At 39.1% G+C, this 26759-nt stretch overlaps 1 protein-coding gene across 2 annotated transcripts in view; it reads right to left on the bottom strand.

The window, feature by feature from the left end:
• LOC120525452 (MFS-type transporter SLC18B1-like) overlaps nucleotides 1-19743 on the bottom strand; it is a 75922-nt gene extending 56179 nt beyond the window's left edge. For both annotated transcript variants that reach the window (XM_039747760.1, XM_039747761.1), the window contains exons 1-2: nucleotides 19614-19743; nucleotides 3625-3767 (exon numbers count right to left, since the gene is read on the bottom strand). In XM_039747760.1, the coding sequence (XP_039603694.1) occupies nucleotides 3625-3767; nucleotides 19614-19650 (180 nt within the window). In that variant the 5' untranslated portion in view covers nucleotides 19651-19743. The remainder of the gene's footprint in view (nucleotides 1-3624; nucleotides 3768-19613) is intronic.
• Nucleotides 19744-26759: the final 7016 nt, after the last annotated feature.

Below are 26759 nucleotides of genomic sequence, written 5' to 3'. Positions count from 1 at the left end.
GACTACTCTAATTCTCTTTGTAAAACAAACAGACAGACCACATTGTCCGCACCTCAACAATCTACATGTCCAATTACACCTTTTTCAATGCTTTGTACTTTCAGAGCACACTAAGGCAACAGGCAGGAATGCACCTCTTTTCTTTGTTGACATTTTAACAAGCCTGAGGCCATCATGTTGGTTTTTTATTTTGTTTTTGGATGAGCGACATTGTCCATTGGTGTCACGTACACGTCCAACAATGTTTGTACAATGTGCAAGAAGGGGTTGCATGATCAGTTGGGCAGATGGAATCCAAATACTTGTTTTTTCAATTTATTTACTTGTATTTGGTTGCTTTAATAACATAATTTGAAAAAAAAACTCTAAATATGCAGTACACATCAATTTGACTTCTAATGAAAATGAGCTCTGAATTAATTTTCTACCTACATTCTCAAAGGAAACCTGTCCTTTCTGTTCTACTTTCTAATTTGTTATGGTCAAGACAGAAAAAAGACATTTTAGCTCTGCATGTGTTTTTTCAGCTTTGTTTAGAACTTAAAAAAATAAATAAAAAAACTCAGTGTGATGCATGCTTAGCTTTGAGAAACAGCTAATTGAATGTGGCCATTGTTTAGTTTCCCCTTTTACATGAAAGAGCACAATTGCACTTTCCAATTGTATGATGCCATGTTAGAACAGAAATGAAGGCACCTTTTGGGCAACCCTTCATCATTGTCAACACAGGATAAAGAATTGATGGCTTAAATCAGGATAAAATAGCACAATTTCACAAATTACCTGTACAGAGCCAATGTCAATTACTGGCCAAAAGCAACACCATTTTTCAAGGACAAACACTCAGTGAGTGGAAATCCTGATTCTTGCCCCTCCTGGGATGCTAGAAATTGCCAAGTCCAGAAATCTGCTTCTCTAGAAGAGCAGCAGATGTGTCCAAGTCACGTATTCACCTGACAGCAAACTGCACATGAAAATGGCTTGAAAAGCCCACAATTTAAACTACGTTGCCATGAGAAAATACATTGCCCATTCCTGATTGCCTATATTTTTGCTTATTTATAACATTTAAATGCAAACAATTTTACCTGAGCACCACTGGACATAGTATATGTAATGAGTTCGATGACGGAATGTCGCATGGTGCTGTTGTGGTTGCAAGCCATTGACTTCACATAATGGGTGGAACTAGTGATGAGAGAAAGAACAGACTTTTGTTTTGCATACGGTTTCTCAAAACTGATACCATATTGGATGTGATTTTAAAATTGTGAAACAACAAACTTTTTTAAAGGTTTTGTGTGGCGGAAAGCAAGGAATAGCTGCTGCTGTGTGCACTCACTCACCTGCTAGTGCTGGTCAAAGCCCCTCTTTTAACATTCCCACTACTGGTTTGGGGAGAGGGTCCTGTGCAAAGTCACTTTTGGATAGCACCAATTGTACCACAACCTCTTCTTCAAATTTAATAAACTGAAAACGTTATTGCAAATCAGAAAAGCCGTCTCTTTTTATTTTTTACTCAACAATGCAAAATGATACGGTATGAGATACATCTTCATCACTAGTACAAGGTGTAAGCACAGTACTTAATGTATGACTTTTCTAAATGTGACAGGAAGCATTTTTCAACAGAAGCTGAAACAGCAGCAGTAACAGCATCAAATTAACTTGTTATATAATATCAAATCACTGATTGTCACACAAAGAATACCTTGAGCATTGGAAAGGCACTAAATAAATAAAATGTATTATTATTATTACTTTAACATAAAGAGATCTGCTCAAATAGAGTGTTTGAAATGGCAGGATGTCATTTATATTACAAAAAACACTTTAGCAAACAAATATGTGTAATAATGTTCAATTATTGTGAATCTTCTTATACAATACGCTACCGTGGCTGTTCGTTTGTCTGTCTGGGATTTTAAATCACCTGTAGCTCACAAACCGTTTCACCTATTGACTTGAAATTTGGTACGCATATACTACTTGACGTCTACCATCCGCTTTCGGGGTGATGATTTTTATTACTCTTTTTATTTTTATTTTATTTTATTGTAGAATCAACTCTCTGCAGTGTGCAGCAGGGCGGCCATGCGGCGCATGCATATCGGCGCCATTTTCATTCCCTACCACCATCACTGTCACTTCCCCTACCTCTTCATATCTTTAATCATTCTTGAGGCAGATTAAAGACTTAAGTTGCAGCTTAAGTGAAAAATGAAAGAAAACATACTAAGTAATTGCAACACAAAAAATAACAATCATGTTATTCAAATATGTAAGTAACAATTTCACATTTTAATACCCCATTTAGATTAAGAGCGAGGCAACCACATCACTTATTATCAGAAGCTGAAAACTGAACTGAGATGTATAACAGGATAATATATGAGAGCTAGATGTACAATCTCAGGTGAAATCGGAATGGTTAACATATTGTGTGTGTGCCTCGATTACAACTTATGCACCCACTTCTCCATTCCAGTGCATCAGTTTGTACTCCTGTTTGTCTTCTTCAAAAAATTCTATAGAGGCCATTTCCCAGGATATGCAAATGCCTAAAATAAAAATATCTACCAAGGTATTTAAAGAGTCAAAACAAACAGAACACATATTTACTCCATGTACTAAGGTATAACAGTAAGAAGACTAAGGCATAACTTCCAATGGTTTCAAATAACTATCAGGTATGAAGTTTGCAGTATATGTCCAGAACCTTGATGACATTTAATTTTTACAGACTTTATTGGAGCCAGAAAATGTAATTATATACATTTTGTAGTGAATATGCTGTGTTTGCCGGTGATCTTGTTCACTGAATATTTTCCTGGAAATTTGCCTTGTGGCCAGTTTAGATTAAACTTTTTTTCAGATTTTTGCCAGCGTCCCATGATGCTTTCTGAGGCCAGTGTCAAATCGCAGTGTCATAACAGCCAAGCGCAGAACTTTCAAGCATGTGTTCTGTAAGATCGCTGCCTAATCTGCTTTGCATGACTTCAAACAATGAAACAAGCCAGTCCGATGCTGCCCCTTCATGGCACTGCTGATGTGTGCCTTAAGATAGGAACTCTGTTAGCGCAATGATATGTATATTTTTTTACTTGCTGCTAATTTGTGGCCATTTGTTGTATTATGTTTGTGGTTATCATTCTGTATGTATCTTTTTTGTTTGAGGTGCAGTGGTTAGAGCTCTGATTACAGTTTTGGCAACACTTCAATATATTTGGAAGACGCTTCCCCAGGACACTTAAAAGACCATTTCACAATTATAATCCACTCTAAACTACTTCAGTTCCTCCTTCCACATGGATTTCACTGCATTTTTCAGAGAGCATTGCTAGCAGCAACCTAAAAAACACACAGCATGTAAATAAAAGTATTACCGCTCTGTGTTTGTGAATTTTCTATGTAGTCTATAGTGTGCTCCATTTCCGTATACTGTAATACAAAGAGCTTTTCAATAGAAGTATAAAGTTTTTATGACCTCATGTCAGGCATGTTTATTCTGATTTGGAAAGGCCTGTATAAGGTGCTCTATTGCACTAACCTGTCAAGAAGTTGTGCTTGTGTGACAAGCATGTGCTATTTTCAGTATAACATGCATAATATTTTTTTTCTTACCTCTTTGGGGAAAAATGGGCCTAGTATGGAATAGCAAATCATTGAGCTAAAATTTACAGATGCTGTCGAGATCAGTGTAAAAATTTCCTGTCTGAACATATTTGGTTTCCTCTCAGTGGAATCTCCATTTGAATCTTCAGCACCTAAATAAATATAAAATAAATAAGTGAAGATTACTAATTTATATTTTAAAAACGTCATAAAACAGGCTTTACAAATTGGGAAAACCTATTCCAAAAGCATTTCCTGTCAAATGTGGCCCTTAAAATGTGGCAACCATCTTTATACAGAACTCAACGCACAGTATATTGTTGACAGTCAGCAATGGTTACTTAAAACTTATGTTGGCATCTTCTGACACTACACTTTTACTGTTAAAAAATGTGTTCTATCTGGGATAGACAAGTTAAAATAAAAAAAAAAACCTCTTTCACCCAATCAATTTATCACCACCATTTATTTATTAAAAATGATTTATCCTGCTCAAGCCACAACCTATTCAAAAACCAGCAGTAAAACTAGTTAGAGATACTGAAACTAGTAATTAATTTCTTTCAAAAACTGTCAAATGTGTTTGGCCTATTTTGCAAGTTTGTGAAAAACTACCCCTGTGCTGCTTTCACAAAAAGTCTGAGTTTTATCACCTGTTTTGAGGACTATGCACTATATTTAACTTCAATAAACAGCCATAGTCCTCAATTCACATTTTATTAAATAGTAAATTCTGCAAAGGCAATGGACATGTTGACAGACAAGATTAGACAGGAGTCCCCGTGGACTATGATGTTTGCTGATGACATTGTGATCTGTAGCAATAGTAGGGAGCAGGCTGAGGAGACCCAGGAGAGGTGGAGATATGCTGGTCATGAATGAATGAATGAATGAAGGTCAGTGGGAACAAGACAGAGTACATATGTGTAAATGAGAGGGAGGTCAGTGGAATGGTGAGGATGCAGGGAGTAGAGTTGGTGAAGGTGGATCAGATTTAAATACTTGGGTTCAGCAGTACAGAGTAATGGAAGAGAGGTGAAGAGAGTGCTGGCAGGGTGGAATGGGTGGAGAAGAGTGTCAGGAGTAATTTGTGACAGATGGGTATCAGCAAGAGTGAAAGGGAAGGTCTACAGGACGGTAGTGAGACCAGCTATGTTATATGGGTTGGAGACGGTGGCACTGACCAGAAAGCAGGAGACAGAGCTGGAGGTAGCAGAGTTAAAGATGCTAAGATTTGCACTGGGTGAAACGAGGATGGATAGAATTAGACATGAGTACATTAGAGGGTCAGCTCAAGTTGGACGGTTGGGAGACAAAGTCAGAGAGGTGAGATTACGTTGGTTTGGACATGTGCAGAGGAGAGATGCTGGGTATATGGGGAGAAGGATACTAAGGATAGAGCTGCCAGGGAAGAAGAAAAGAGTAAGGCCTAAGCGAAGGTTTATGGATATGGTGTGAAAGGACATGCAGGTGATGGGTGTAACACAACAAGATGCAGAGGACAGAAAGATATGGAAGAAGATGATCCACTGTGGCAAGCCCTAACGGGAGCAGCCGAAAGAAGAAGAAGTAAATTCTGCTGACATTGTATAGTCTAACCAACATGTGTAAAGCAAAAATTTCAAAAAAGTGCACCATAAGCATCATGGTGGATGGACTGCTGTCCAACTCGGATGGAAGATAGATCCTTACCCAGCCAGCCGGGAAGCCATAACAAAAAGACACCACAAGAGCAGGGACAACCAGGCAGGGATAGGGCTGGATTAATTATTATCATTTATTATCCCAGTTGGGGGGAGAGATTATTAAATGGACTGGGGTGTTTATCAAGAGCAGATCCTTCCCCAGTACAACAGATCCAGTGCTCCACTGGTGTAGACCCAGTGCAGACACTGAAGGAATCCTTGGGATTCATAGTCCTTAGGGACAACCCTGTTGGGGTCTTGCTAAAGGGTGTTGCAGAGAGGAGGACTCCCTGTTTCGTGGTACTTCTCCTTGACCAGGAAGTATTTCTATCGGGTTGTGCCCTGGCACTGGAAGTACTCCCAGGTCCAACATAAAAGGAAGCCATCTAGCCTCCTCATTGTTGTGTGGACTGTAATAAGGTATTTGGTGAATAAAAACATTTACTTGCACTTGGGACTGTCTTGTTGTGTTGTAACTTTGGTTTGGGGGGGGTCCCTGGATGGCCCCCTGGTGGTCACAATACAAAACATTAGTACTTACAGTATGGTATGCATCAGTTCCATTCAACACACATAAGCAGAACTAAATTAGCTCTACTGATGCTTCAACAAAATTATGAAATTACACCACAAAACTTCAGCTTCATCTGAAAACTTCAGATGTGTAAAACTGCATCAGGTGTGGGTTCTTACAAATAGTGGAGTGATGGGAGTTAGGCAAGAAAGTAATAAATGATCTACTGCCATTATAACACCAGATCAGGTGAGGTCAGTTTGGGGAGCATGCACTGGTACAGCATGTTGTTTCACCCACCACACAACAAAACAGTTTGGGATCCTGGTTGGCAACTCCCCAAGCAGACACGTGGTCCAGTCCCACCCTCCAGAAATGATCCTCTCTCTCCCACAGCCAGGTGTTACGTGGGCATCCCCTTGGCCTGGTCCAGCCACTTGGGTTCTCAGCAATGAGGATCTTACGAGCTGGATCACTCTTGGGGAATTGTACCACATGGCTGTAGTGCCGTAACTGATGCTCTCTCACAATGCGGGTAATGTGCCTCATTCGGGACTCTGTGAGAAACTGCTTGTTCGACACAAAGTCAAACCAGCAGTAGCCAAGGATTCTCCAAAGAGACACAGTACCGAAGGAGTCCAGTCTTCGTCTAAGGTCACTGGATAGCGTCAATGTCTCACAACCATATAGCAAGACAGGAAGCACAAAGACTCTAAAGATTTGGACCTTCAACCTTTTGCACAGATATCATGAGTGTCAGACACCCCTCTCCAGTGACCTCATGACCGCCCATGCTCTCCCAATCCATCTACTGATTTCAAAGGAAAAGTCACCAGAAACATGATTGTCACTGTCAAGGTAAGTAAACCTCTTGACGAGGTTGACGCCCTCCGCAGAAAGACACATTGCTGATGGCTGTGCCAAGGAGGTAATTAAAGGCTTGGATCTTGGTTTTTATCCAGGACACTCGTAAGCCCAGACACTTAGACTCCTCGCTCAGTCTCTCAAGAGCCCCGATCAGAGCCTCCATTGATCCTGCGAAGATCATAGCATAGTCAGCAAAGTCAAGATCAGTGAATCTTTCTTCAACAACATATGCCCCACAGTCGCTGGACCCCAGGACCTTGCCCAACACCCAGTCCATGCAAACATTGAACAAGGTAGGAGCAAGAACACATCCCTGATGAATATAAGAATCAACTGGGGAAAATGCAGAGGTTCTACCTCCACTCTGCATTACCAGTGTACAGGCCGACCATGATATCCAGCAAACTTGAGGGTATCCTGCAATGTCTCAGGATATCCCACAGGGCAGCTCGATCAATTGAGTTGAATGCTTTACGAAAATCGATAAAAGCTGGAAAGAAATTTTGCGTTTGCAGCCCATGAAAACCCTCAGTGTTAGGATGCAGTCGACTGTAGATTTCTTAGGAGTAAAACCAGACTGTCCGGTCGCTGGTAGTTGAGCAAGTGATCACGGACCCTATTAAGGATGACCCTAGCAAGGACCTTACCCAGCACACCCCTGTAGTTGCCGTAATCCAGGTGATCACCCTTCCCTTTCCAGATAGGAACGACAAGTCCCATTTTCCAGTCAGTTGGGATGACATCTGTCTCCCAAATGGAATCAAAGATTGCTTACAATGCCAGGACGACAGCCTTACCACAAGCCTGGAGAAGTTCATCCCAATTACCACAGATCTCTGCAGTCTTCCCACTCCTCAGCTGGTTCACCACCTGTGCAATCTAAGTGAGATTGGGTGGTTCACAGCTAATTGGAGGATCAGCCAATTAGCTGTGAACCCAGAAATATCCAACATCCGAGCCAGAGGATCAGCTTTAAACAGCTGGTCAAAGGAGCCAGCCTAGCTCGTCACAAGTGCAGTGTCATCCGTAAGGACCGTTCCATCAGCCACCCTGACTGCGACTCTCCAAGGAACAGAATCAGTTGTGCGTAATGCTTCGATTGCTCTGTAAGCAGGACGTGGATTACTAGACCACAGATGGTGTGTCACTTGCTCACAGATTCCTCTAACAAACGTCTCTTTATCTGCCCTCAGAGCCATTGTAGCCATCCTTCTCAGTTCCTGGTGCAGAAAGGAGCTACATTCAAGCCGTGTGCTGCAACTCCTCTTGATGATATCCAGAGCACCCTGCAAGATGAAACACCTCCTTCTGGGAACACTGGTAACACCAACACAACCCTCACGGAAGGTCTCCCACATTACAATAGAATCGGCAGTCGCAACCAAGTCAGACCCAATTATAACACCAACCACATTAAATTTGATTTGGTGAAGCTCACACAAATAAAAAGTTTGTATAAAAAAGAAAATACCAAATACAAATAAATTTGGTAATTTAAAGAAAATGTGGGTCAAATAGAAAAAACTGTAGCTATAAAGAAAGCTGTAGAATAATCATTCTAAAGCTAAAGTTGGCAGTTTGCTAGTAGAATCTGCCACACCACTCAAAAACAAAGGAAAAAAAATGTTATGCTAAAGGGAAACAGACTAAGCTGGTTTTAGCATGTGGAGTGAAAGACAGTGGATGACCAGAAAGAGAAGAATTGAACACATTTCCCCAGTTTTAGTAATATTATACTGTATTGGTTACATGTGTCTTTTAGAATTTACTTTAAAATAGTACTAATGATATATAAAACTTAAAATAATCTTGATTCTTTCCATATTTTGGGGTGCCTATTCCTCTGTATTCCAAGTGGTCACTTTAAATCTTGTAATGGTGGTCTGTTTATTATTTCAATTGCTAAGCATTAAAGAAGTGGTGAGGCAGCCCAGTGAATCATTAAAAATAAAAAACTCTTAAAATGTTTTTTTTTTTAATTTGGCCTTTCCATAGCTACATTTTTGTTCTGCTGATAATAGATTACACATGCATAGAATTGCCATATTTTTCATTGATTTGCAATCTTTTTCAATCTCTACTTTCCTCTGCTTTATTTTCCATGTGTTTCTGTGTTGGTGTTTTGACCGAGGCACCATGCAGCCAAATGTGAAGCTCGACTGAAGCCAGGTGCCCTAGCTGTTCACGAGACACACTGCGTCAAATCCTCTGGGACAAAGCCTGGAAACAATGAGGAACGACTTTAGACCATTTAGGTTTGGTAGAATGCCCAGTAGGGACTGGATGGTCTTTTGACCTTGGAACCCCTGTAGATATGTTGTTGTTTTTCTCTCCCACTTCTATGGAATCTTTTTTTATTTTTTCTACCCTCACGGCCATCTGGCTTTATTATTGTATTCATCTTTGAAGATTTAGAATAAGGTTCCATATATAAGGACTCTGCCTTTTAATAACAATATGCCTATTTCAATAAGGAACATATTGATTTTTATATTTATTCATTATTATTTTTAGCTAACTGAATTTGTTTCTTTTCTTGCAAGCATCTGACATGTTGTAATGCACTTATGAAACTGTGCTGTAGATATAAATGTTTTTGTGTGAACAAGATGGATGTGGAGGGGATGAGGCCCAGAGAGAAGTCAAAGACACCGGGGTTGGAGCTGGTATCTGATGAGATGAAAATAATAGGGTTCATGCTAAAGGTTGCAGAAGACCACAGAGTAAGGGATAAAAAGATCTGGAGGGCAAATGGTGAACCCACATACTGTAAGTCTGGTAACGATGATGAAAATTTTGATTTGTATGATTATTTTACACATTCTAAAATTCTCATTGAAAACCAACTGTCCTGCCCTCATCCATGTTTGATAGTTCATATTAAAGAAATTAACAGTACCATTTATCAGCAAAACATCTTATCACCCATATTGGAAACTAAAATATTCACAGAACAAAGGCTGCCGTTAAAATGACACAGCTGCTAAAAACCTTCCTCTTTGATCAATGCAAACTTCATAGCTCATCTTGAAATGACTACACTCCTCAAGACATCTGTTGAAGTACAGTATATTCATTATTTATAGACTGAACTTTATTGACCCCCAAAGAAAAATTTGGCTTATAAGATCCATCCATCTTCCAACCCGCTGAATTCGAACACAGGGTCACGGGGGTCTGCTGGAGCCAGTCCCAGCCAACACAGGGCACAAGGCAGGAACCAATCCTGGGCAGGGTGCCAACCCACCGCAGGACACACACAAACACACCCACACACCAAGCACACACTAGGGCCAATTTAGAATCGCCAATCCACCTAACCTGCATGTCTTTGGATTGTGGGAGGAAACCGGAGCGCCTGGAGGAAACCCACGCAGACATGGGGAGAACATGCAAACACTCATAAAAATGTAATGCATAAATAGATAAATTAATACAAACACACACAGACACGCAAGAATGACTAGAAAAGGAAGATTTAATAAGAATGAAAAGTTCTGACTTGGCTGTAACAGTCACAATGAGGCATTGTACAGGCATACTGCTGTTGGTATAAAGGAGTCCCAGTAGTGTTTGTTGACACACTTTTGAATGATTCACTGGCTGCAAGTCCTCAGTGTTAGTGTTCAGAGAGAGGATGTGCAGCTTTGTTAATAATAGCACTCAGTGTTGTTTTAATTCTCTCCTTCGCTATGACCTCCGGGGGTCCACAGTGTGTTGCATAACTGAGCCTGCCTTTTTAAATTAGCTTGTTGATTTGGTTGGCCTCTTGTGAAGTGATGTTACTATCCCAGCACAGCACAGTACAGTACAGCACAGAGATGTAGAAGATGTAAAGGATGTCACTACACACATTAAAGAAACACAGTCTCCTAAGCAAAAAGAACCTGCTCTACCCTTTCTTAAATAGTTCCTCTGTATTTCAGGACCAATTCAACCTGTCATTGATGTGGACCCCCAAGTACCTGTAGGACCTCCTCTACATTCCCTCCCTGAATAGTGACCGGACATAGAGGCTCTTTGGTGTGGTCAATCAACAGTTCCCTGGTTTTTGCACCAAGAAACAAAGTTCTCCACCTGGCTCCTATAATCTGTCTCCTACCCCCAGCTTATCAATACAACCCATTAGTGTAGAATCATCTGAGAATTTCTGCAAGTGACATGACCTGTTTTTATACAGTATCTGTAGTCAGAGGTGTACAGAGTTAAAAGAAAAGGAGACAGGATTGTTCCTTGTGGTGCTCCAGTGTTGTTCAAATCCGTATGAGAACCACAGTCCTTGGGTCTCACAAACTGCAACCAGCCTGACAGTCCATTATCCAGGATGTCATAGGCTCATCCACCTGCACACCTCTGAGTTTAGGCCTTAACAGGGATGGTTGGGTGGTATTGAAGGCGCTGGAGAAATCAAAAACATAATGTCCACAGGGCTCCCAACTTTGGCCAGGTGATTACAAAGACCAATGGCATCCACCTGTATTCCAATTACTGTAAATGCTGCTTTGAACACTTTAGGTAAAAAACATTTTAATGACAAAGTCTTTTCAAAATAACAACCAATTTGCTTACTGTGCAAAAAGATGTGTTGAAGATGCTCTGCTTGTTATCTTACATCAGCTCTACACCTTTCTCAATAAGCCTGGTTCATATATCAGAGCACTATTTTTGGATTTTTCTTCATTCAATATCATACAGCCTCACATACTGATTGGGAAAATGAACAGTATGAATGTTAAACCATTTAGCACATTATGGAATCAGGACTTTCTTTTAAATTGTTCACAGACAGTCAAAGCATGGGACACTTTATCAAAAGTCATTAATTTCAACACAGGGAGCCCACAATCTTATCACCATGACTATTTACTCTGTACACAAGTGGCCTGAGACAGAATAATGCCCACTGCTCCATTATCAAGTATACTGATGACACCATGCTCATAGCACACATATCTGGGGAGGATGAAACCAACTACCTAAATTAATTAGACTCTATGGTAAACTGGTACAATATGAACTATCTGTGAATGTGAAAAAAACAAAGAAATGATATTTGACTTTAAGAGACAGAAATCTGTATGTTCACCTGTTGTTGTTGTTCTGGGGGAGAATGTAAAAATAGTGACTGAATATAAACTTAAGAACTACCCTTGATAACACTCTTAACTAGAATACAAATATAAAAAAAACTATTCTATGAATGCAATCAGAGCTTTTTTCAAACCATTTAAAGTAGACGAGGATGTCATGTTGTCCTTTTTATTGCAGTATGATCCAGACTGTTATCACTTTCACCTTCATTGCCCGGTTTAGTAGACTACCAAACCAAAATTTAAAAAAGCTCCACCACATTACTAAGAATGCAGCTACAGTTATTGGGGCGGATATAGATGATTTAGTGTGTGTCAGAGGACAACCCTAAAGAAACTCTACAATTCCTTTCTTCCTAATGCCATATGACTTTAATAAATAATACTGGACAAAATGTTAGAGGTTTCAAATGTATTCTGTAACCATTTTTGGGTAAATATGCACTACCAAAATAACCTGTCTTTTCTATATTTGTTTGTTTTTATTTTTTTCTGTCTCTTATTAGATGTAACTGAGAATGAAAATTTCATGTTTTAAGTAAACGTGACTAAATATAGAAAATTTTAATAAGCCTTGTGGAGCAGATAGAGAATTTCATCCTCCACTCTAATCTTTGTCTGACAGACAAACTGCAACGGGGCCAGGAGGTCAACCAAAAGAGGACTCCTACAGTCCAGGACCAGTCCCTCCAAGGTCTTCCTGATATGAGATGCAAGTGCCACTGATCTGTGGTCGTCAGATGAAAAGGCGTCTGTCTTCTTTGGAACTAGAACAAGGAAGGATGTTTTTCACAACGGTAGCACTTTCTGGAGCCTTAGGCACAGACTGTGTAGGTGACAAAAAGCTGGTCAGGACAAGCCTTAAGAAGTTGAAGAGTGACTCCACCTTCCTCAATTGTCTCCTTACTTGATCTTCAGTTATGGGCAGAGGTGGACTTGTCACTGGCCATTCCAGTTGATGTGGTAGGAGTTATTGATGTAGTGTGGGGAGACTGGTCATTAGAAAAAGGTGGCAGTGGTAGGGAAAATTTATTTAAAACACAACTGGTTCGGGACATTAGCTTTGGCCACATTTCCTTCCAGCACCTGAGCCCTGGATTGCTTGAGTCCAGTAATTATGCCCAGTACTTTCCAGACATCTTTCACATTATTCTAAAAGAGTTTGCCGATTACGGGAGTATTTAATACACCACAATTTTATTTTCTCAGCATCTCTTATGTTTCTAGGTGTTGCAGACATAAGGCAGCCTTTAGGTTCTCTGGGGGACTCCATCTAAATTCACAGCCCATTTGTAACGCAGTCAAGGTGAATTACTGGGTTCACCAAATATCATAATATGATTTTACATTTTTCAAAGTATGTTTATCTTTAACTTTTTCTTTATATCACAAATCACTAAAGGTAAGAAGGTGAGCTCTGCTTGACATTATGCCCTGTGCAAGTTGTCCATGAAACACTTGGATTTACCTTGCATGATAACATTGGAAAAAATAAAATAATAGGGAAAATACAAAATACAGTAAAATCATCATGGGTCACAAGTGGCATGCAATTTAACATTCCTTTTGTAAAGATCATGCATTGGCTTATTACATTTGTGGCAGACATTTTGCTTGTTGGCTTTTCCTGGTACATTTTAGATTGAACAACTGGAGGGAAAAAAAACTGAAAGTCTCCTTCATTTTAAGAAATAATTATAAATCCTGTTGTAGTCACAATGTAATTTTTATAACACAATTAGTGATTGGGTGATAAATAAAAATAACAGTAATGTTTCCGCAAAATTATGAGAACTAGCAGATTTGAATAATCTTAAAGTATAAACGATTAAGCGTGGAACTTTAGGATGGGGAGAGGAAAACAAGCCCAGGTTGAGTATGACCCGAGAATTCTAATCCACTTTAACCTCTGCTTGTTTTGTTTTCTGCAAAATAAAAAAATCTTTTCTTCAGTGAAATAAGAATGTGCAGGACCTGGCTGTCAGAGACCTTGATCACAGAGGATGACTGAGAGCTAACACTGTAACTAGAATTTATAGGTAACATAAAATGAAGCTGCATAACACAACTGCTGCACTAAACGGAGCTTTCAGAAAAAGTACTGAAAACGTACATTGTCACCCCAACAGGGCCATCAGCACACAAGATGTCAAACTCAGTATTATTAAAAAAAAGGTTTCCAGGTATCATGCTACTGTATGCTAGCAGTTTATACCTGGTTACATGCCACTAGAAGTGGAACCATTTTCACTGGAGTACCTTCATGCTTATTTGAAATAAGCATCACTATTTGGAAAGACAAAAAACAAACTACAGCCCCATAGCGTTCAGTAAATAATTTCTATATGGAAAACAGCAATATTCATGTTGTCCAATATATATATTTTAAAGAATAAAAGGAGCTAGTCAGTCTTATTTTTATGATCACTGATTAGCTGCAGCCAGGTTATCCAGTAAACCAGTATTTTTGTTAATGCTTAAATCTACTATGGGCTACAGATATAGGGGTAAAAATTAATGTTTCTATATAGTATATGACTACAGGATATGATTCAGAACAATTTAAATGTAAATATATTCCATTTCACTTGAGGATAACAAAATACTAAAATAATGAAAATTGTCACCCATATTTTTATGCTTTTTTCCATCCCACATAAAACACTAGGGAACTAAGAAATAAATTTATACACAATATACAGTAGGTGTTCCACAACTCTTGATAGTAACAGGAAAAAAAAGACATCAATAGGATCTCATTATGTAGAGAAGTGTTCCCCGACCACTGTGTGTCACATGTTTCGTTGGGCTGCGGCGGGTTGCCTAATTCTAGAGGGACTGCAGATAACTTGTTTAACAGTCGACTATCAGTTTCAAGTCAATAGTAAATTTAACCACAAATTTGCTTAATTTCTGTGAATTGGCAAGCATTGCAAACAAAAAGTCAATTTCTTACAAATGGACAAAAGATGATCTGAGATACAGTAATGAATGCCAGGGGTATAAAATGATTTGTTATATGGTTAACTAATAAGTACAGAAAGCAGCCTATGCTACGTGTAAAAGCCATTTATAAAAACCAGAGCAAAATCCACAACGGACAAATTCTTCTTTAGAGCTTCAAAGAAAATGAACATCATTAAAAAACAGTGCAAATGTATTCTAATTTCATGGATCACGCATGAGGAAAGCACGCAACAAAGTCACTTCAGTTAAGAATCTATATATATATCTATATATATATATAATTCACTAAGGCAAGACACCCATGGAAAGCATTCCGGAAGGGTGTGGATTCACTAAGCCGCCGACAAGTAAGACACCTATGGCGCACGCAGGAAGGAGCCATGCCCACCAACTCTAAGACCATTGGATACGACGACAACCCGCAGAACCATGCCCACCAACGCAATGACACAGGAAAAACGGCGTCATTTATGTTCGTCTGTCGTAGAGTCCACATGCACCTTTGAGCCACGTTGACTGTTCATACAGGCACGTTTCTCGTGGAAGTGAATCGCTATATGCAGCGAGTAAAACAGTTTGCAAGGGGTATCCCATGGTCTTACAGTTGGTGGGCGGGTCTCTGTTGGTTGCTCTTGCGAGCGGGCACATGACCAGGCAGTGTGTATGCTTCGAGAGTGTGGGTGGACGCGACAGCACCATCTCAGAAGAATCATATTTGTCGCGGATGTCAATCGCTGTATGCGGCGTGTAAAACACTTTGTCGCAAATGTGAATCGCTGTATGCAGCATGTATAACACTGTATTGTATGTTGCCCTCTCCAGAGTTACATCTTTTCATTCACCTACAGTTGTATCCTCAAAACCAACCCCATTTGGACAACTGTGTCTTTCAGGAAGTGTTCACCCATCAATACATAATTATGCGGCTAGTATATATTTAAATTATGCCCCATTTTTGCTTTTTGATATGCACCATTTGTCTAAACATTCTATTTACGCTATATTTGAATGTACCCTAAACAAAGGTTGTACTTAATAGAGAAAACATTCTGCCTGCTAATGCTTTTGAACATTAAGCTCTTTTAGGGTAATGCCGTTTCTTAAAATTACTATAGTTTTACAAAAAGCATGTTGCTTGTTAATATGAATTACTCTACAAATCACCAAAGACTGCTGAAATGTATCAGCTTTTACACTTTTGCAAACTGTTTGTTACATCGTGAGTCTCATGGTTCATCGTTACTTGTAGCTCCGAGCTGTGATTTTGCTACCGATTATAAATTCTTTAAATATTTGCTTTTTGGTTTTATGTATTTACCATTTTTTGACTACTGTACAAATGTACTCTATTGTTTAAACTTGTTAAAGTCTACTAGCTTACGTGTATTTTTTCCTCCTCTCTGATCAAATAAGACCTCTGTCCACAAAAACTCTACACCAATCTAAAGAAGGTTAGCCAGGAGAGCTAACAGTGATTACGGTATATGTCTTTTAGATACAGTGCAACTGAGAAAATCGGGGGTCACACTGTATTTCATAGTGCAAGCAGCATAATGTGTTATACAAAGCTTTTTCCTGTTCCAACAACCAGAAACATACATAAATAGCTTGTAATGACACCCAACAGACATTCTTTTAATATTCTGAACAAATCACACACGGCATAAATTAACTGCAAGGTTTGGAAAGTAAAGCCAAGAAGTCAAGGATATAGCAAACATTGATTACTAATGAACAGAAAGGGCCAGCGTACCAAAAGCAAAAAAGCATGCATTGTCTCCAAATAAGTCTAAGTTTCTGAAATGAAATAACTAAAAAATATCAAAGCAGAATTTAAAAATACTGAATGTTATTAAGCAGGAGTAAAAGGTTATTTTGCACAATTAGGTTGATGGATTTTGAATTAAAAACTGTGCAGTAAAGACCGTGGTTGCTCTTGCTTCCAAGGTGTTATACTTTGCCAAGCTTAATTCTTGAATCTTTCTAAATGAAAGAATACTGCTGTCTGAAATGTGTTAATAAAAAACAATGTTCATCAAGTGCATTTTCATGTTTTACCATTTTTCAAATAATGTACTTCATTTTTGAAAATTGTAATTTCACCAAAAATAGATGGCAGCTACAGTCCTTGTCAGCAGAGAACTGTGTACTCATTTCAAATGCTTTTTCTTAGCTCAACATAAACTGAATATCACTGAATGATGTGTTTGCTCCTTGCCATGATGAATGTAGTGAACAGTGAGATGCAGCCTTCCCCAGTTTTCTGCTGAACTGGCAGGGTGATAAGTGAACAACATACACACCAACACATGACAAAGGAAGATTGTGACAATAACTATTATTTTACCGATCCTCCTGGGTGAGAATTTCCACACTTTCTAGATATATCTCTCAACTAATCTCATTGTGAATGTCTGTTGAAGTAAAACCTAGCTTCAGTTGCCATGCAGTTACCTCTACATGCTCCGTCAGCTGCACAATGCATTATTTCAAAACCAGTGTAAATATGAACTCTGAGGAGCTCTATTATCTTTAAGCTTTTAGAAACAATGCTGCACAGGAAAAAAAAGACATAGAAAAAATGGATAGATCAAAGTTTGTAAGAAAACAGAAAGCTGTAGGTCTTACTTCTTTTTATTTACAAATACACTTTTATTAGTATTGGTCAGTAGGGACAGATCCAAATGTAAAAGCACCCGTATTTATTTAAATGCATCTTACAGGTTTTTTTCACTTTCTAGGATGCCAACAGATATTTTTCTGACTCATGAAAGTTTTAAACCTCACTGTATTTGGCAATGCACTTTGTTGCTTTGATTTGTAATTCTGAATTCTGCAAAATACCTTCCGATAGGATGACATGTAAAGCTAGATTGACAGGTAATAGTCAGCTCTTTTATGAGTGTGTAAAGATGGGCACATGTCTGATGACTTGGCATAATGCCCATGTGGCAGTCATTTGCCAAGATCTGGAAAGAACTAAGAAATGAAGAATGTGTAAAAAAATAAGATTCTTACTGAAAATTAAATACATGAAAGCCATACTGTACTTTAGAAAATACAAATTGTTAACTCTTTATCCATCTGTTTACTGAACCATCCAAGTATTCATCCATCTTCTTATCCAGGATGGTGTTGTGAGAAAGTCTGAGTTTGTCCCAGTTTGGACAAGGCAGGAACAATCCCTGCGCAAGGAGCCACACTATTAAAGGGTACAATGACACACATAAAGGCTTATTTAACAATGCCAATTCACCTAAACTGAATGTGTTTGAGCTGTGGGAAAAAACAGAACAACTGGAGGAAACCCACATGGACACCGAGACAGCATGCAAACAGTACAAAGCAGGGTGTACCTGGGTCTGCTTGTAGCAAGGCAGCAGAATTATCATTGCACCATCCTTTACTAAAGCAGCATAAATTATGGTTCACAGGCACATAATCAGCACTAAAAATTATTGCAACTCTGAAAAACACAAAAAAACTCAAACTGTACTTTAGAAAATATAAGTAGTTACCACCATTAATCCATCTATTTACTAAACTTGCATTATTTCATTTCTGGTTCATTGGAAGTTGCAGCCTAACTCTGCAGCATTACAAACAAGGTAGGCACAAGGCCAACACAGGTAACAAAAAACAGCATGAAAGTTTCACTGAATACTGTATATATACATACATTGTGCATCAGATAGCAGATTAGCAACAATATTAATTTGAATATCAAACATTTACGTTATATATGTGTATAAAATTGAATGTCTGTTTGTTCCCTATATAGCCAATCCCTAAAGCCTTTGACCAATCTGGACTAAATCTGGCATAGTTGCTCCCTAGGATCATACAGGCATGATAGACTACTTTAGAACCCAAAGTTCTGACCTTGGGGATCCCAAAGTTTTTTTTTTCCTGTGTGCTACAGTTTAAACACCAATTCCACCTGCTGACTCAGAACAATTGAAACACCCAAACAGACTGAAGTCAGACTAGCAGACAAAATGACTAGATCTTAACATTACTTACCCGGGAAAGACCACCGGATGCTTCTAACTACTGCAATATAAAAAGGTGCTTTTGATTTGGGGTATTGGTATTATTCAATTCGATGCCTACATTTTCTGTAACCAATACTTTTGGTGTCTTAAGCTGTCATGGAAGTGCCAAAAGCGAATTCAGTAATGACATCCAACTTGTACATTGAGCTACCGTAAGTAAACCTTGCTAAGTTTACGGAAATCCAAAACAATGACATTGACGACTTAGTTTTGCTTTGAATAATTTCGTTTACCCCACATTTAAATGCAGATTAAAAGTTTACTTTGTTTTAAGTGCACTTCAATCTATAAAGTGCCTTATGTCAGGTCGTATCCATCTTTGCCTTACGATAATCAATTAGTAGCAAGCGTACACAAATTCTAAGTACAGAATGAATAACCTTGAGATTCAGTTAATTTATAATCAGAACCCACATATTGATCAAAGCGCAGTGTGTTGTCATCCAAATCGTAAGACCCCATTCCTCGCTACTCATAACTTTTTACTCCTAACACTGGCGACAGGCACAGAAGGAATGTTTACCTAAAGAAGTATGAGATATTCGTGAACGTCACATCACTCCACTAAAATTAATAGAATGTCATCTTTTCTGATACGGAAGATACACCATTAAACGTCCACGTTTAATAACAACACAAACTATTGCCAGTGTAAGATTATAGGAACAGCGTAAAGAAATCAAGTACGGTGGAATGCGCCGCCGAAATGTCTTCCTTGATCAACTTTATACATCAATGCGTAACCACCACTGAAACAACGGCGTTACCAGCTCCGGAGTATCTGGGGAAAGAATACATATTAACAGCTGAAAGAACTGACCCACGAGGCTGTCGGCTTCTATTTCGTTGTCTTCCATGGATAGTGCAGTTAGGTAAACGCACCTGTAACACCAGGAAACCGGTGTCACACGGCACACCAATACCTATCCAGAGAAGCATCCACTTGCACAGCCACAGCACCATACGTCACCGCAGTTGTAGACCAGCGCTTACAGACCCGGAAGTGACGTCTCTGTCGTTTCAGGACTGACTTCGTAAAGTTACTCTGTTGGGGTCTCGGCAAAGCCCAGGAAAGTAACCGTTCAGAAATTAAGTGATAAAAATGAGAAGGAAAAAAAGTACATCAAACCAAATAATAGGTAGCATTGTAAAGTTCAGAGGGTTTCTCTGCCATCACGTCATGTCATACATCAAACTAAACAATACAGATCGTTTCTGTGAAATACACTATTAACATTTACGTTGTGTTCGGGTCTGTGAGAACCATTTAACATGTCGACAAAATTAAAATCATCAAGATCTGTGTTAATTGAAAATAGTTTTTTAGTTTACATTCATGAAATGAAGTATACAATATAATTATAATGTTTACACCACGTTAGGGTTTAGTAAAACGTTAATAATAAAAGTGATGTTTTTTAAAATGTACTATGCATGTGTGCAATATTGTTCTAAACCAATGTAAAATTAACATTTAAGCCAATCTAATGTTTTTTAATATGCTTGTGAAGAAAACGGCAATACATATTCTACACTGAATTATGCTATATATTAATTGCATTATATAGAACTGCTCTGGTTTTTGTCACTTATTATAAACGATGGGCCATCAAAAGGAAAAAAAATAAAAATACTAATAAGAACACAATTTATTTATATAGTACCCTGCCCAAAATTCAGAAAGAACAACAGGACCGATATAACATTGGCAACAAATAATATCTCACTAAATAAAAATAAAAACAGGATATACAAAACATTCAAATAGAATAAAAGACAATAATTCAGACTAAAATACAACATAAAAATCTTGAACAAATAGCATAAATTGTGATAAAAAGTACCTGGACAGATAAGTGGTAAACTGAAAGAAGGGGCAGAACGTCAGGTCTGTTTAATGTCTTCCTAAACTAATAAGTTAAAAACAAATGAATGGAGACAGCTGATGTCATTCATTTAGGGAGGTCAGGGCGCTATATACAGCTGAAGGCCCTGCTGTCACCCACAGAGTGCAGTTTAGTGAGGGGCACAGAATGAGAGGACATTAGTGGGCAGGTCAAGAACAGAATTTGATATTCAGTCCTGTAAGACACGGGGAGCAGTGAAGGTGCAGCAGGATGGCTGTGATGTCCTCGCTGTTGGTGGTTTGTGTCAGGACTCTTGCAGTTGAGTTCTGAATCAACTGGAGCTGTGATATAAGATTAGAAGTGGCACCTGCCAGTAGTGACTTACAATAATCAATGTGGGATGTGATAAAAGCAGGGTCAAATTTGCATTTGAAAAGGAGAGGAATGAGGATACATAAGGAATGTATCACAGGTGGAAGTAAGACAGTTTCGTAATATGGTTTACATGGGTGAAATAAGAAAAGGAGGAATCAAAGTGACACTGAGATTCTTTGCAGTAGAAGAAGGTCTGATGAGATCATCACCCAGAATGGTTAAAGAGGAGTTTGTTTTCTTAAGTAACACTTTAGTGTCACTTTGCCGGAGTTCAGTTATTTTGCAATTTAATTTTAAAGAGTTTTGCTCTTTCCAAGTTTTAATTTTAATTTAATTTCACTGAGGTAAGTTGTGAGCAGAGAAAGCTGTGATGAAGTGTCACTTCTAACACTGAAACAGATCTAAGCATCATCTGCATAAAAATGATAAGCCAGTCCAAAGCTGTGAATAACTTACTCAAGAGGAAGCATAGAGATACAGAAGAGCAGAGGATGTCATTTCATTAACAAGAGGAAGTCAGATGGAGGAACTCCTGAGAGAAATTAAGGCAGGAGGGTTGCCCAGGACATGGCATAAGCTGCATGGCCACAGTGCCATATGCAGTAACTTACTTTTACACAAACTGGAACAGTAGCTCCTCAAGAGGAAGGCAACAATGCTTAGCACAATAAGGAAAATCAAGCCAGAGCGCCCATCTCAACTGCTGGCCACACAGAATAGGCCAGTGAAGACATTAAAGTTTGTTTAAACAAATGACACATCTTTGGTGAACAATATGATCTGCAAAGGGATAGGAGATTCCATGGCTAGAAATGATAATGGACTATAATGCTACAAAAAGATGAGTGGAGAATTTAGACAAAACATTACGCTGGATGCTGGCCACAGGCAGTTTTTTTAACATACTGAACATCTCAGAATAAAAAACCTTTGTCATCTGGACAATCTTAATCCGTGACTGGAACAGGGAGAAGGAGAGGAGCAGGGTAAACCATTGGTGATACCTCGCATGCTACTGGGACGACATGTGCCAAAGACCCCAGCATGTACAGCCATTGTGCAGATTCAACAGTCCAATCCACAGGGGAACTAATGACGGCACCCGTAGTGTGTATGCATAGTGAGTGTGTTTGTGTATCTCTCTGTGTTATTTTAGCCTGCTGAACTGTACAGTTATTAGAGTATTGTGTAGAAATTTAAAATATTCAGTTCTGCTTGATAAACAAATAGAATGTGATCTGAGGGTAAAGAGTAAAAAGGTTATTTACTTTTCTTGTTAAAATAAAGTGACCATCTGATTTTAAAAAAACGTTCCTCAACGGTACGTAGCAAAAATGTAATCATAAGTTGAGATTCAACACAGTTATATTTCATGCTTATCAAAGAGAAATTAAAATATGATGTTTGTAAAGTACTGCATTTGTGAAGGACTGAAGTATGGGGGGGCTATCTAAAGCTATCATTGAGTGTATTTCAGTAATTTGTGTAGTGACTTATAAAACCACAAGATTACATTAAAATATACTGCTCAAAAAATTAAAGGAACCCTTTTTAATCCAAGTATAGCATCAAGTCAATGAAACTTTTGGGCTATTGATCTGGTCAGTGAAGGAGCAGAGGAGCTTGTTCATCAGTTTCAGCTGCTTTGGTGCACTTGGGGGCAACAATGAGACGACCCACCAAAACAGAAATGAAAGGTTTAACAGGTGGAGGGAGGCCACTGACATTTTTTCCTCCTCATCTGTTTTGTCCCTCGTTTTGCATTTGGCTACGGTCAGTGTCACTACTGGTAGCATGAGGCCATACCTGGACCCTACAGAGCTGGCACAGGTAGTCCAACTTCTCCAGGATGGCAGACACATCAATATGTGCCATGCCAGAAGGTTTGCTGCGTCTCCCAGCACAGTCTCAAGGGCACTGGGGAGATTCCAGGAAACAGGCAATTGTAGAAGGTCCTTAACCCATCAGCAGGACTGAAGGAACAGAATCAGCACTGCCAGAGCATACATAATGATCTCCAGCAGGCAGGCCACTGGTGTGAATGTCTCTGACCTCTGTCAAAAAGTAACAAGACTTCATGAGGGTGGCCTGAAGGCCTGACATCCTCTAGTGGGCACCGTGGAGCTCAACTGACATTTGTCACAGAATACCAGGATTGGCAAGTCCACCACTGGTGCCCTGTGCTTTTCACAGATGAGAGCAGGTCCACCCTGAGCACATGGGACAGACGTGAAAGGGTCTGGAGAAGCCGCGGAGAACGTTATGATGCCTGTAACATCATTCAGCATGACTGGTTTGGTGGTGGGACAGTGATGGTCAGTCTAGGGAGGCATATCCACAGAGGGACGCACAGACCTCTACAGGCTAGACAACGGCACCTTAACTGCCATCAGGTATTGGGATGAAATCCTAGAACCCATTATCAGACACAATGTAGCTTATGTCATGTCCAGGGCAACCCTCATGCATTAATTTATAATATAATAATTAAGTTATCTTAATTTTTTAATAATATAATCTTATATCACAGCTCCAGCTGATTCAAAACTCAACTGCAAGAGTCCAGACACAGACTGGCAACAGCGAGCACATCACAGCCATCCTGCTGCACCTTCACTGCTCCCTGTGTCTTACAGGATTGAACATCAAATTCTGTTCTTGACCTGCCCACTAATGTCCTCTGATTCAATGCCCACACTAACCTGCACTCTGTGGGTGACAGCACGGCCTGCAGCTCTATATAGCGCCCTGACTGTGGACTGATCTCCCTAAATGAATGACATCAGCTGACTTCATTCATTTGTTTTTAACTCATTTGTTTAGGAAGACATTAAACAGACCTGACATTCTGCCCCTTCTTTCAGTTTACCCCCTCTATCTGTCCAGGTACTCGGGTTTGAATTTTTATCACAATTTATGCTATTTGTTCAAGATTTTATGTTGTATTTTAGTCTGAATTATTGTCTTTTATTCTATTTGAATGTTTTGTATATCCTGTTTTTATCTTTATTTAGTGAGATATTATTTGTAGCCAATGTTATATCGGTCCTGTTGTTCTTTATGAATTTTGGGCATAGGAAGGGTGCTATATAAATAAATTGTGTTATTAGTATTTTTATTTTTTTCCTTTTGATGGCCCATCGTTTATAATAATAAGTGACAAAAACTAGAGCAGTTCTATGTAATGAAATTAATATATGGCATAATTCAGTGTAGAATATGTAATGCCGTTTTCTTCACATACATGTTTAAAAATATTAGATTGGCTTAAATGTTTATTCTAAATTGGTTTAGAAAAATATTGCACACATGCATAGTACATTTTAAAAAAACGTAATCACTTTATTATAAACGTTTTACTAAACTCTAACGTGGTGCAAACATTGTAATTATATTGTATATTTCGATTCATAAATGTAAACGAAAAACTATTTTCAATTAATACAGATCTTGATGATTTTAGTTTTGCCGACATGTTAAATGGTTCCCACAAACCCGAACACAACGTAAATGTTAATATTAATATTTCACAGAAACGATCTGTATTGTTTAGTTTAATGTATGACACGACGTGATGGCAGAAATCTTCTGAACTTTACAATGATAAGTATTATTTGGTTTGATGTACTTTTTTCCTTCTCATTTTTATCGCTTAACTGGTCCTTGACCCGACGTTACTTTCCGGGTTTTGCCGAGACCTGCCGAAACCTTCCAAAAGTAAGGTTACGAAGTCAGAGCCGAAACGACAGAGACGTCACTTCCGGGTCTGTAACCGCGGGTCTACAACTGCGTTGATTTATGACACTCCGCGCAGCAGAGACCCAAGTAGAATGGCGATTTCCTAATGACGTCACGAAGGCGCCGCCAAGACTTTCAGGAGTTCACTCGATTTGTATAGGGTGCTCCAGATCTAATTATGCAATTTTCATCACGCTATAACTTACGTTTATTACATAGAAAATCACCCGAAAAATCCCGGACCACCGAGAAGCGTGCGAACTGACGACATGGAGAATCGTCCCCGTATAAATCAAAATCATCCAGACGATAAGGATCTGCATAATTAGATCTGGACCACCCTATAGTGGAAAAAGAGTCTGAAGCACGTTAATTAACTAAAAAAGACAAAAACTTTCACGTAAAAGTATAACTGTAATACTAGTATGAAAAGGTGACTGATTGTGTATAATTTGCAGATACCGGGAAAAGCTAGGGTTGTCATATTAGAAAATTAGAAATACGGAGCACTCTTAAAATCTCTCTCTATATTACTATACTGTATATCTAAATTTATACATGCATAATGCAGTGCAATAAATTTGGGTTTCTCAAAGTGCACCCTTTCATACGTGAACCTGATCTTCCATGGAGAGGTGCCAAGACTTCTATTAGCATATCTTAACGACCCGGAGGTGCTCCAGACGGAGGAATTGGATTATCCACAGGCGTCTGCAAAACACGTGCCTGGGGACAGATTGTCTGCGAATGTTTATTTAGGCCTACACCAGTGGAACTAATTGATGTAAACAGGCTCTCCAGTAGAAATGAAACTGCAATATTTTAAAGTAACCTCAAATGCCATGCCTTTTAAAATGAAGAAATTACATTTTTTACAATTAGCATTTAAGGTAGTGGTGGCGCAATGGTAGGGTTCGCTTCCCGGGTCCTCCCTGCGTGGAGTTTGCATGCTTTCCCCGTGTGTACGTTGTTTTCCTCCCACCGTCCAAAGACACGCAGGTTAGGTGCATTGGCGATCCGATTGTTGTGTGTGCCCTGCGTTGGGCTGGCTGGCTGGCGCCCTGCCCGGGGTTTGTTTCCTGCCTTGTGCCCTGTGTTGGCTGGGATTGGCTTCAGCAGACCCCCGTGACCCTGTAGTTAGGATACAGCTGGTTGGATAATGGATGGATGGAGGGATTTCAGGTAGTGACGTTCCCATAAAAAGGCAAAGTTCCAAATACAGTACTTGAATCAAGAAGACTATAAGGTGCACAGCCGGTGTTATTTGTCTTCGATAAAACATTTCTGTAGCTTTAGAAAATAATATGAACACCCACAAACATTTTGCATTGTTTAATATTTTTTGTAAATTAATACGTTCTGCACGATAGCGACATTTTGTGTCTGATTCTCTCTTTCTTTCGAATTCCTTTGACCCCTCTAATTTTTCACCTCCAAGGTCTTTTCTTCTCCTTCCTTGCTTTCATCTTTTCTCTCCCACCTGAGGCTTTTAATGACTGCAACCATTGCAGCTAAGTTGCTTTTACCCTCTCACAGGAATTCTCCTGCCGTTGTCTCTCATGCAATCTGAAGTCTTCATTTAACAGTCTTGTCCTTATTGAAGTCTCTGTGAGGCAGTATTTCCTGTGCACCTTTCCTCGTTTTACCCCACGCCCCGCCTTGCGCTCATGTGCTGGCTGTGTGTCACAGTGAGTTTACCCGATTCTCTTTTTTCTTGTGGTGTGTTTGTGTTTAATTAGCAGTCTCCGGTTTTGGGAGAGTATGGTAGTGTTTGTGTTCTTACATAGCCCAAAAATCAGTTATTATGGTTGGGTTCCTTTTACTGTGTTCCTTATTCATTTTATCAATAAAAATTTAACACAAAGACAATCTTTTATCGAATACCAAAAATAATAGGCTCACTTTAGCAATTGAAAAGTCTGCCATTTAAATGTCAAAAAAAGGCAAAACCAATTGAAGTCTGTAATCATGCTTTCATTTTGCCTGTATTCATGTCGAGATACAGT

This window comes from Polypterus senegalus, chromosome 3 (assembly GCF_016835505.1).
Source record: "Polypterus senegalus isolate Bchr_013 chromosome 3, ASM1683550v1, whole genome shotgun sequence".
In the NCBI taxonomy this organism is placed as follows: domain Eukaryota; kingdom Metazoa; phylum Chordata; class Cladistia; order Polypteriformes; family Polypteridae; genus Polypterus; species Polypterus senegalus.
This window is presented reverse-complemented; position numbering and strand designations above follow the sequence as displayed.